The 11,301-nt window shown below is 43.1% G+C and overlaps 1 protein-coding gene across 1 annotated transcript; it reads left to right on the forward strand.

Annotated features, from left to right (window-relative positions):
* Positions 1 to 1,471: 1,471 nt before the first annotated feature.
* On the forward strand, positions 1,472 to 10,742 carry LOC139229024 (perilipin-2-like). The gene is made up of 8 exons (XM_070860688.1): positions 1,472 to 1,623; positions 5,506 to 5,581; positions 6,321 to 6,516; positions 7,490 to 7,572; positions 8,281 to 8,518; positions 8,844 to 9,031; positions 9,394 to 9,531; positions 10,371 to 10,742. Exons 1-8 carry the CDS (start codon positions 1,472 to 1,474, stop codon positions 10,740 to 10,742), a joined length of 1,443 nt encoding a protein of 480 aa, XP_070716789.1.
* The last annotated feature ends 559 nt before the right edge of the window (positions 10,743 to 11,301 follow it).

The following is an 11,301-nucleotide window of genomic DNA, read 5'->3' on the forward strand; positions in this document are numbered from 1 at the left end:
TAACATAGTCATAAGCGGATAATATTAGTGCCCATCTTTGGATACGGGATGAAGCATTGGTATTGATACCTTTGCTCGCTGAAAACAGCGAAAATTTAACTTTTTCCCGCAATTCGGAGGTCAGGGGTCGCCTGCGCCTGCGCAGAAGAGGAAGGGAGGGGGAAGAGAGAGAGAAAGAGAGAGGAAACTGCCTGTTGTTTTCCCGAAGGAAGATCCTATAAATCACTGGAATTGTTTCTTTGTTTGACTTTCCAGCCTGGAATTTCACCGTTCATCTACCGTTAGTTAAAATAGATACTGATTGCACTTAAATAATGGAGAGTGAAGTTGAGGGAATGGTGAAACGCTTCTCTGATGAAGCTCAAGCTGCTTTGGTCCACGAGGTAGAGGCGCGTTGGTCTCGATTGACCCGGGGTGGACATCGGTAACCCCCCCCGGCCGTCTGCCAGCGCATATGGGCAGAGATTTCGGAGGCGATATCCTCGTTGCCCAGGACTTTCGGGGGGCAAGCCAGTGCCGATAGCGCTGGAATGATATTGTTGCGGTAGCGAGATTAAGTAATAACTTTAATCAATACTTAAAATGTAAATTTTACTGACTCAGTACTTAAAATGTAAATCTGCCACATTGTAATGTTGTTAAGCTTGGCAAGCTTGGTGTCACGCATTAGTTCCGATCAACGATCTTATTACATTGTTTTTCGGTACTTAGCTGTGTTCATCATGCATGACTTGCATCCTAACGATGCGTTAATGGGACATTGATGAAAAGCTTTGGGGATGGCTAATTGTGGATGTCTACCTGGGCAATTATCTTATACCATGCTCTTGTCATCTTTGCAGAAAAAATTATCTTTCAATCGCGCGGATCTGTTCAATAAAAATGGACTTGCAATTTCTGACATGGCCACTGCCATCCCCAACAAGTCAATCATCCAGCCATCAGCCACAACAGACCCCGCAAACTCACCCAAGGCTGGAATCGAACTGAGACGGTCAACCCGGGAGCGCAAAGCACCGGACCATCTCAACCTGTGAAAGACTGTGATAAGATCCCAGAGGGGAGGGTATTGTCATGCATGTACATTCTGTTTGTAGCCACCAGATGGTGTAATTGTTGGAGGCCACTGAGCAACACGCACATGGTGCTGCTCAGGTATAAAAGGCCAGCCATTTTGAGAGTCAGGCACTTTGGGCCTATATAAAGCAGAGCCAAGGTTGTACCTTGCTTAGTTAAACAGTACTCAGTTTGAACCTTTATTGCGTGCATAACAAAGGGGCCCGAAGCACGGTGCCCCTAGCCCTGGCTGAATGGGCTCCCTCATCGGTGGCCAGAGTGTGCTCTCAGGCTGTGTCAAGTCTGACTTGATTGTAAAACTCCTGAAGAGTTTCTGGGGGTCTGGGTTTGTAACTCTTGACCAGATGAACCAGGAATTCATGCGGGTGTTTGATGCCATGCCATCAGTCTAGACATGCCAAACTCTTACAGGACTTTGAAGGGGTTTGTGGACCATTGTCATCAGCAAGCGGTCATCACCAAAGCCCTCCAAGATCAGTGCCCCAAACGTGAAGCCAGGCCCTCTGTGAGCGAGGACGAGGGTAACTGCATCGCGCAGGCAGCCCAGTAAGCGGCCCCGACAGCAGGAACAGATGCGCCTGAGCCGAGGGAACGTCCACCATATTTCGGGCGAACAAGATCCTCAGGATACTGAAGTCCAAGGGGCTGGCTCCAGACCTTCCAGAGAATTTGTACCATTTGATCAAGAGGGTATTTCCACCTCCCCCACCTCCCCTCCCTCCCCTCCCTCACTTCCCCCCTCCTCTCCCCCCTTCTCTCCCCCCCCCCCCCCTCCCTCCCCTCCTCTCCCCCACAGCCTTGGCCAAATGGTCTCCCTCATCGGCGGTCCGCTGCCTTCCCAGGCCATGTTTTGGTAGGACTTCTATTTTTTATTTGTTATTGATTGATTGCTTATTACTTTGGTCTTGGTGCTTTAGGGGCAGGGTTCCTTCTATTTTTGTATTTGTTAATTAATTGCTTATTACTTTTTGTGCTTTGTTTGGTGCTTGATGGTGCTTTAAATGTAGCTACTTGCGCCGATTCCTTAACTCTAGGTAAGGTTTTCTGTGCGAACAGAAGTGGCAACATATGCTGGCCTAAGTTAGTTTGGAGCAACTATTTGCTGGCCAAATGCCGAAAACAGGGATAAGTGGCTAGGAACGCCCCCTTTTGAAAAAAAAACTGAACTTAAAAAAAACTTAACTAACTCACTTACACTGGCGCAAATTAAAGAGCCAGAATTGCAACTAAAAAGATAGTCCAGTAAAATCAAGTTGCTCCAAAAAAAAAGGAGCAACTGCTAGGGAAACTTCAGCCCTATATACCTATAGAAACTCTTGCTATCTGTTTTTATATTTCGTGCTAGTTTACTTTCATAGTCTTTCTTCCCTTTCTTAATCATTTTTTTAGTCATTCTTTGCTGGCTTTTAAAAGCTTCGCAATCTTCTGTCCTCCCACTAGTTTTGGCCCCTTTGTATGCCCTTGTTTTTAATTGGATACCGTCCTTTATTTCTTTAGTTAGCCACGGATGGCTATCTTTTCTCTTATACCCTTTCCTCCTCACTGGAATATATTTTTCTTGAGAGTTGTGAAATATCTCCTTAACTGTACACCACTGTTCATCAACCGTCCTACACTTTAATCTATTTTCCCAGTCCACTTTAGCCAACTCTGCCCTCATACCTTCATAATCTCCTTTATTTAAGCTTAGTACGCTGGTTAGAGATCCAACTTTCTCATCCTCCATCTGAATTTGAAATTCAACCATGCTATGATCACTCATTCCAAGGGGATCCTTTACTAGGAAATTGTTTATTAATCCTGTCTCAGTACACAGAACCAGATCTAAGATAGCCTGGCCCCCTGGTTGGTTCCGTTACATACTGCTCAAGGAACCCGTCCCTTATGCACTCTATGAACTCTTCCTCAAGGCTACCCTGACCAATTTGATTTGTCCAATCAATATGGAGGTTAAAATCACCCATGCTTATTACTGTTCCCTTTCTACAAGCCCCCACTATTTCCTGGTTTATGCTCTGACCAACAGAGTTGCTACTGTTAGGAGGCCTATAGACTATGCCCACCAATGACTTTTTCCCTTTATTATTCCTTATCTCCACCCAAACTGTTTCAACATCCTGATCATTTGAGCCAATATCGTTTCTCACTATTGCAGTGATTCCATCCTTTATCAATAGAGCTATCCCACCTCCTGTTCCTTTCTCTCTGTCCTTCCAGATTGTCAAATACCCCTGAATATTTAATTCCCAGTCCTGGTCACCTTGCAACCATGACTGTGTAATGGTTATCAGAGTATACCCATTTGTTTCAATTTGCGCCACCAACTCATCTATTTTGTTACAATTGCTACGTGCATTTAGACAAAGTGCCTTTAAATTTGTGTTTTTACCCTTTTTTCCTGCTTGTTTCCTCTCTCCTTCAAACACACTTTCTTTATTTTTGCTTTCTAATTCCAGCTTTACTCCCCTCCCCACTGAATCTATTTTCAGGTTCCCATCCCCCTGCCAAGCTAGTTTGAACCCTCCCCAACAGCACGAGCAAACCCCCCCGCAAGGATATTGATCCCGGCTCTGTTGAGGTGCAACCCGTCCGGCTTGTACAGGTCCCACCTCCCCCAGAAGCGATCCCAATGCCTCATGAAACGAAAGTCCTCCCGCCTGCACCATCTCTCCAGCCATGTATTCATCTGCTCTATCCTCCTATTTCTGTACTCACTAGCTCGTGGCATTGGGAGTAATCCGGAGATTGCTACCTTTGAGGTCCTGCTTTTTAATCTCTCTCCTAGCTCCCTAAACTCTGCCTGCAGGACCTCATCCCCCTTCCTACCGATGTCATTGGTACCGATGTGGACCACGACCTCTGGCTGTTCACCCTCTCCCCCCAGAATGCCCACTCAGAACAGAGTACTGGTTGGAGAATGAGATAGACTCAGGGGACTCCTGCACTACCTGCCTAGTCCTCCTCTTCTGTCCGGGAGCCATCCAAACCCTATCTGCCTGCATACTCTTAAGCTGTGGAGTGACTGCCTCGAGAAACGTGCTATCCACATAGCTCTGTCTCGCGGATGCACCACAGTGACTCCAGCTGCCGCTCAAGCTCTGAAACGCGGAATTGCCTCTGATACATTGCCCTCTTTCAATCACCCATTATGATGGCCGTGCCATCAGCTACTTAGGTTCTAGGTTTTGGAAATCTCTCATCAAGCCCTTCCTCCTCTCTACTTTCCTCTCCTCCTTTAAAACTTAACTCCACCCTACTCCTCTTTTCTCTAGCTCTGTACTTGCATTTAAACTGTTAATCTTTGTCTGATGAAAGGTCATCGACATGAAACATTAACTCTGTTTCTCTCTCTCCACAGATGCTGCCTGCCCTGCTGAGTGTTTCCAGCATTTTCTGTTTTTATTCCAGATTTCCAACATCTGCAGTACTTTGCTTCATCTTAAATATCACCTTTATGACCAAGCTTTTGGTAACCTCTCCTAAATTCTCCTTCTTTAGCTCAGTGTCCATTGTTTTCCTTTTGGCACTGTGAAGCACGTGGGATGCTTTTCTACATGAATGGTGCAAATATGTGCCTTGTAGTTGATCATATCCTCCCTGGCGTTATGTGCAGGCTATCTAGTGGTCACTGGATAGGGATCAGGAGTGGGGATCGTGGATCATCTTTTTTCTCCTTCCTTAGCCCATTGGTAGAGATGCCCATTGTCGCACCCTAGCTGAGATCAGCTAACAGCACAGACCAGGCATTGAACCTAGGACCTTCCTCGACTGTATAGCTCAGTACTGAGCAGTACTCTTACTTACAAGAGATCTCTACATCACATTTTTAATAACCGATTTCTTCTTTAATACTTCATTTGCTTAAAATGCCTCAGGAATCCATTGATTTTCCCCCCCTCTCCATGCAATTTATTTGTCTTGCTTTTTATTGGAATGGTCTGTGTGTGATTGATGGCTGATAAAACCCTAACTTTGAGACTAGCTACAATTAGTGCATGATGTCAGGTTGTTTCATTTTGTGAATTGCTATTGGTTAGTTTAACAAGTGGCCCCTCAGCTGATGACTTCAGGTGTATAAATGGATTGCACTTGACACTAGTAAGTGAGCAGGTCAAGTTGGTAGGAAGTAAGGAACTGGTGAGCTGTAAAATTTGATTTGTTTGGTAATTGTGAAAGAGAAATTAATTTTGCTAAACTTCTGTTAGAACAATGTTTGTTTTAAGATGTTTTGGCAATAGGTCTGCACAGAAGCTAAGTAAATGGTAGATCTGTTGTGTTAGTTTAATGTTCAAGTCTGTGTAAAGGCAGTTTGCATATGTGATCTTGCCTCCTTCTCAGGAGCATCTTTACTGCTTGAAGTTTCTGTAGTTGCTTTTGGGGATTGGTGTCCTAGATATGGGGTAATTGTTTTCATATCTTTCTAAGCAGGATTTTGTGGCTCATCATGGCATCAACAGGAAATGTTCCCAATACTGCAGAGGACCAGGAAAATGGGTGCCAACAGGTACTGCTCTTGTATGGAGGGAATGTGATAATTGCATTTTTTTGGGTGTAAATTTTGCTTAATCAACTTGTAAATCTATGAACTCCAAAAATAAGGGTCACCAAGTTTGTGTTTGCTTCTTGGTCTGAGGATATAAGTGCACTAGTAAAACTGCTATGCTGTTTCAATAATTAATCCAGTGACTGTTGCCTTGCCTTCCTCAAGTAGTGAGAACTAGATATGTCTCCTATGCCAACCATAGCTATGGCCAGACTAATCACAACCTGAAATCCTGGTTGTGTATGATTTGGTTCCCTTGGGTGTAGATAAGACCAGCATACTTTAGCACTAATCTCCTGATGGCACCTAAAATGGTTACTTCATCCTGTGGATGTAAGTTTTTTGTTAATGAGTGCATTAGCTATCTAGGTAATGCACTTTCATTATCTGGTTGACAACCTGGCTCTGGGCCAGTTAATTTGAACTAGTTGAAGCAGACCTACATTTCTTTGATTGTCCTGCACCTTGAACTGAAAAGTGCTGTTCCTTGGTTAGTGACTGGGAATTTTTTTTTCCCCCTGAAAGCATTGTGATTTCCTAGTTAACTAGTTTTGAGGATATACTTTGATTATCTGTAGATAGTGAAAACTAATGTCTGTGTAGGACCATGAAATAATTGTAGAATAGGTACTTGAGTGGATGCTGATGGTATTCTCTGAATATATTAGCTGCATGGCCAATGATTTGACTTCTGTTTCAGAATGTGGTTGATCAGGTGACTAGTCTGCCGCTTGTGAGCTCTGCCTATGACCAGGTATCTGCTGCATATGCTAGCACCAAGGAGAGCTACCCTGCTGTGAAGACCATTTGTGATGTGGCAGAGCAGGGAGTGAAAACTATTTCAGCTGTGGCTGCCAGTGGTGCCAAGCCAATTCTGGACAAGTTGGAGCCTCAAAGTAAGATGAGTTGCTTGTTTTATTAAAATAAAACACTGGATGTCCTCCAATAACCATACCAGGCAATAAGTGTGCTACAGTGCACCTTGGCTGGGAGCAAATTGAAATGTCAATGTATGTTTCACTTGCATCTGAGCAGTTGTAACTATGCATAATGAAATATTTTGCCCCTACATGTTTGTAGATGTGATCCACTTCAAATAAATGCAGTTGTTTCTAATCTCAGACCATTGGCTGAGATGTGCTCCACTAGAAAAGCTCCTGGACAACTTTAATTACTTAGGATTTAGCCAGTGTCTAGTCACAATGCTCCAGCCCCAGTGTGGGGTAGAATTGATGGTCTCTTCCTGTTTGTGTATTTCTGATGGCTTTATTGACTTTTTTGGTACACATCACTGCTTACAGCAGCTTAAATAGAGATGACTTCCTTAGTGTTTAAAGCAATATAACATTTAGTTGGGAGACAGATCTGTTGTGTCCTTGCACACAACAGCAAATTGACATGAGGCACATATTGGAGACAAGGTCACTCTATGACCTGTACCTTTATTCACAGGACCAAGAAGTGATGACTGTGTGGGACCTCTCTTTATATACCTGGATGACCAGGTGAGGAGTGTGTCTCAAGTTGACCCCTGTGGTCAAGATGTGCACTTATTGGGTGTGTACAATGTTACATAAAAGTTAGTTGTGAGGTTACAAACATGACTAGATCAAAGTAGCTAGTAATGTGCAAAGTTTGGCTATAGACTGAGTCAACTAGCTGAACATACAGACCACTCTAGTCAAACTTTCATACTAATGAAATTGAATAGTTTAATGTTTGGCCTTTGGTAATGCTCATTCCTCCCAGTGATGACCCTTCCTGGTCCTGGAGCAGTGCCATGATACTTTGCTGCCAGTATATGGCTATGTGCTTGCTTGCTCTCTTGCACTTGTGTACTGGATGTTTCTTGACATGTTTGTTGTTCAGTTGCAGCAGCTAATGAGTATGCCTGCAAAGGCTTGACCAAGCTGGAGGAGAAGCTTCCTATCCTTCATCAGCCTACAGACCAGGTTAGTGTTGTATAGCTGGTTTGTCATGAAAAAAGAAAATGCTGTTTCTTTAGAACATAAATAGGAGTAGACTATTTGACTTTGCCTGCTCTGCCATTCAATAAGATTATGGTTGATTTGATCATGGGCTCAGCTCTACTTCCCTGCCTGCTCTCATAACCCTTGACTGACTTATTGCTCACATCTCTGTCTCTGCCTTCAACAATATTCAAGAACCCAGCCTCCCCAGCTTTTTGGGGCAGAGAATTCCAGATTTATAACCCTCAGGAAATTTCTCCATCTTTTAAAGGGGTAAACCCTTATTCTGACACTACCCCAGTTCTAGATTTGCTCTTTCTGGAAACTTGTAGCTTAATGGGTCATAGTCTACACTGCTTTTAGTATCCTTCTCCATTCAGATAAATGTTTGCTAGTCCTAATTGAAGATAAGAGCTCCCCAGTCTTATAGTACCTTGTGAATTGTGTGCACTTGAACAGGAAAAAGGCCTCTGCTTAACATTTCAACCATGTCCTCTCCCAGTAAAAGTCTTGGACTTTGAACCTATAACCTTGTGTAGATGGTGGGTGAAAATTGTCTGTTGAGGCACTCTGCTGAATTCTCTCCAAATGCACACTTGATTGATTAGAATTACATTTAATTTAAAAATAGAATAACTGAGTAACATTAATAGCCTGTAATGGTTGACCTGCTATTCCATGACATTGCAGGTCCTTGCTGAAACAAAGGAGCTAGTGACTTCAACAATGACAGATGTAAAAGAATCAGTGATGGGGGTTGTAGACCTGACGACAACTGTGGTACAAGGCAACCTGGAAAGAACTAAAGCAGTTGTAGTTGAAGGTGCCAGTGCTGTGGCTCAGCTGGTGGCTATTGGTATGGCTATTTCTCTCTCCAAATCTGAGGCGTTGGTTGATCACTATCTTCCCATGACCAAGGAAGAGTTGGGTAACTACAAATCTTTACTATAGGTTCACTAGGTTAGATATAATGACTAAATGCCCCTGGATGTCTATTTGCTTCAATGAGCCCACATTGAGTATGCCAGATTGGGTATAGTGTCAATTAATAAAATGATTGAGTTTTTCAAACAGATTTTGCTTGTGACATGGCTAATCCTTGACTGACCCAGCCTGAGTTCTCCTGCCCTTTTTCTATTGGCTTTACAATGAGCTTGCAGCTGAATCTCTTTGGGTGGGGGGAAGGAATATTCTTGAAATAAAACCAATTACTGCCTCCTGATATTCAGCCAAAGATTCTGATTTTCTTTCAGCAAAAGTGGCTACTGCCACTGAAGGCTCGGAGACTGCAACAGTACCAGAGCAGAGTTATTATGTACGCTTGGGATCTTTATCCTCAAAGGTTCGCAATCGTGCATACCAGTATTCCATTGCCAAGATTCAGCAAGCTAAGCAGAATGGTCAGGAGACCCTCTCTCATCTCCACAATCTTGTAGACCTGGTAAGGAAAGATTTGCTGTTTGTGTGGGGATGCCATATTGGCTGTGCTCTTGTGTTGCTAATCAACTGATTCCTATTTCATTTTCTGCCTTCAATGATTAAGATTGTAGTCTCTAATCCTTAACATTATGCCCTAGATAAGTCTGCACTATAGCTTAAACATGCCTGAAAGATGATCCTACTGGAGATCTTTATCAAGCTGACTTTTAGTCTTTGCTGCCCTGCCCCCACCCAAAAAGTGATCATTTCTGCTATTCTTGCATAGTGGCTGAGTTCACTCTTCCCAGCCTAGCTTATTTCTCCAATGAATATACTAATGCACCTTTTGGAATGCCTGAGTAAATGTGAATCAATTACTTCTAGATTGAAAAGACAAAGGAAGGAGCAGAATCTGCACATTTCAAAGTACAGGATATTCGAGCAGCTTTGAATCTGATTTTGCGTGAATGGAGAAAGCAGCAGCCAGATGGCCAAGCAGAAGAGCTATCTGAGACACCTGAAGTAAGTACTTGAGCAATTGCTAATGTAGAGGCAGTCTGATGCCATAACTCATCCCATCCTCTGCTCTCCTAGCCTCACGGAAGTCCATGATACCTAGCAATAGAAATGCTAAATGAGGTAACCACCTTGAGGTTTCTGATGCATGCTATTTCTACCTGCAATAACTGGATCTGCAATGCTATTTCAGCAGGTGACTTGCCCTGCACCAGCACATGGTATCATGTTCAATAGCTCAGTATATTGTATTGCCCAACTGCAAGTGTCTTGTCCACCTAGTTTAGTTCAATGTGTGGCACCACTTAAAAGCACAAGTATCTGCTCAACTATTTGACTTCAGTTGGGTATCAGTGTTGCATTGCTATCCTGAGTCATTAAATGGAGGTTGTCTGAGATATTTGAGGTTGAACAGAAAACATGCAATGGCCTTGCTCCCAAGAGCAGGAGTTTCTCTCCTACCCAACAACATTTGTGCTGTCTCCTTTATGGGAACATTTACCTGTAACTGCACTTCCAAGATTTGCCTTTAAGATCAAAATAAACTTGCATCAGTTTGGATTAGCGAAACTATTTGGCTTGCCTACAAGCAATTAGTGGTGGTGGAACACTTCAATGTTTGATCCATTCATCTCTGGCAAAGATGGCCAGGCACCCTTTTTTTTTCTTTTTCTTCCTGCTGCCCCCCCAGCCCCCCTGCCAATTCAATGAGGTATGCAAGCAATTTGTTTTCATTGCCTCATGGCTTCCCTCCTTACACCTTCCAAGGGCAAGTAAGACCAGGATAAAATATAACATTTGCTGGAGCAACATTGGGTATAGATTGAAATTTTTTTTAATTCTAGCAAATTGAATCGGAAACACTGGCCATGACTCAGAATTTCTCTGATCAGCTGCAAACCATCTGCCAGACCCTGGCTTCGAATGTTCGTGGTCTGCCTCAGAATATTGAAGATCAAGTGCAGCACATCTGTAAACTAGCACAAGAGATCTACTGCTCTTTTTCATCAGCCAACTCATTCCAGGATCTGTCTACACCATACCTGACGCAGAGTAAAGAGCAAATACTGAAGATTCGTGAGGCAATGGATGGGGTGATGGACTATGTGCTTCACAATACTCACCTTAACTGGCTGGTGGGACCCTTTGCCCCACAGCTGACAGAAGGCCAGGAGCCAAAAGAAATGAAACCAACTGGAATTGACCCACCACAATAGATTGGGGTTCTTTTTCTTGCTATGCTGAATGCTTGAAACAAAAACCTCACTGGTGTAAGTGTTTCTCATTTACACTTTATTCCAAACTGTAGAGTAAGTTATACTCAATCCTGAATATATTTGCAATGAATGGTGCCTTAATCTTGTCTGGCTTTAGTTAGTTGGTTAATTATAGCTAGTTAACTGGGGGCAATTTCATTTGTATCTAGTTATACTTTTTGCAGTTTGGTGGTTTTTCACAAGATTTGCAGTGAACAAGTTATACATGATTTGAAATTACAACTGGTCTGCCTTAATATGAAAATGCTGACTAATTGTTCCATGCATTTTTGTAATTATTGTAATAAACAATTGCATGTAAAATGAACCAATGTTGTGCAAATCTAATTCTGCCCATTGGACTCTAGCACAGAAACCCCACAATACACAGCTATTGGATAGCTTGAGCCTACTTGCAGTCTGCTGTAAGTAAACCCCCAGACCTTGTTTCCATTCCTTTGTCCTCTTCCAATGGTGACTTTCTTAACATGCCATCTCTTCTGTTCTCTAGTACTGAAGT

The sequence above is a fragment of the Pristiophorus japonicus genome, chromosome 18 (genome assembly GCF_044704955.1).
Source record: "Pristiophorus japonicus isolate sPriJap1 chromosome 18, sPriJap1.hap1, whole genome shotgun sequence".
Taxonomy (NCBI): Eukaryota; Metazoa; Chordata; class Chondrichthyes; family Pristiophoridae; genus Pristiophorus; species Pristiophorus japonicus.

Bases quoted from the DNA above. Each gene is read 5' to 3' on its own strand.
- LOC139229024 (XM_070860688.1), top strand. From the start codon at position 1,472: ATGCCAAACTCTTACAGGACTTTGAAGGGGTTTGTGGACCATTGTCAT. The intron at 1,624-5,505 runs GTAAGCGGCCCC...CTTTCTAAGCAG, and splicing joins TGCATCGCGCAGGCAGCCCA to GATTTTGTGGCTCATCATGG. The intron at 7,573-8,280 runs GTTAGTGTTGTA...ATGACATTGCAG, and splicing joins TTCATCAGCCTACAGACCAG to GTCCTTGCTGAAACAAAGGA.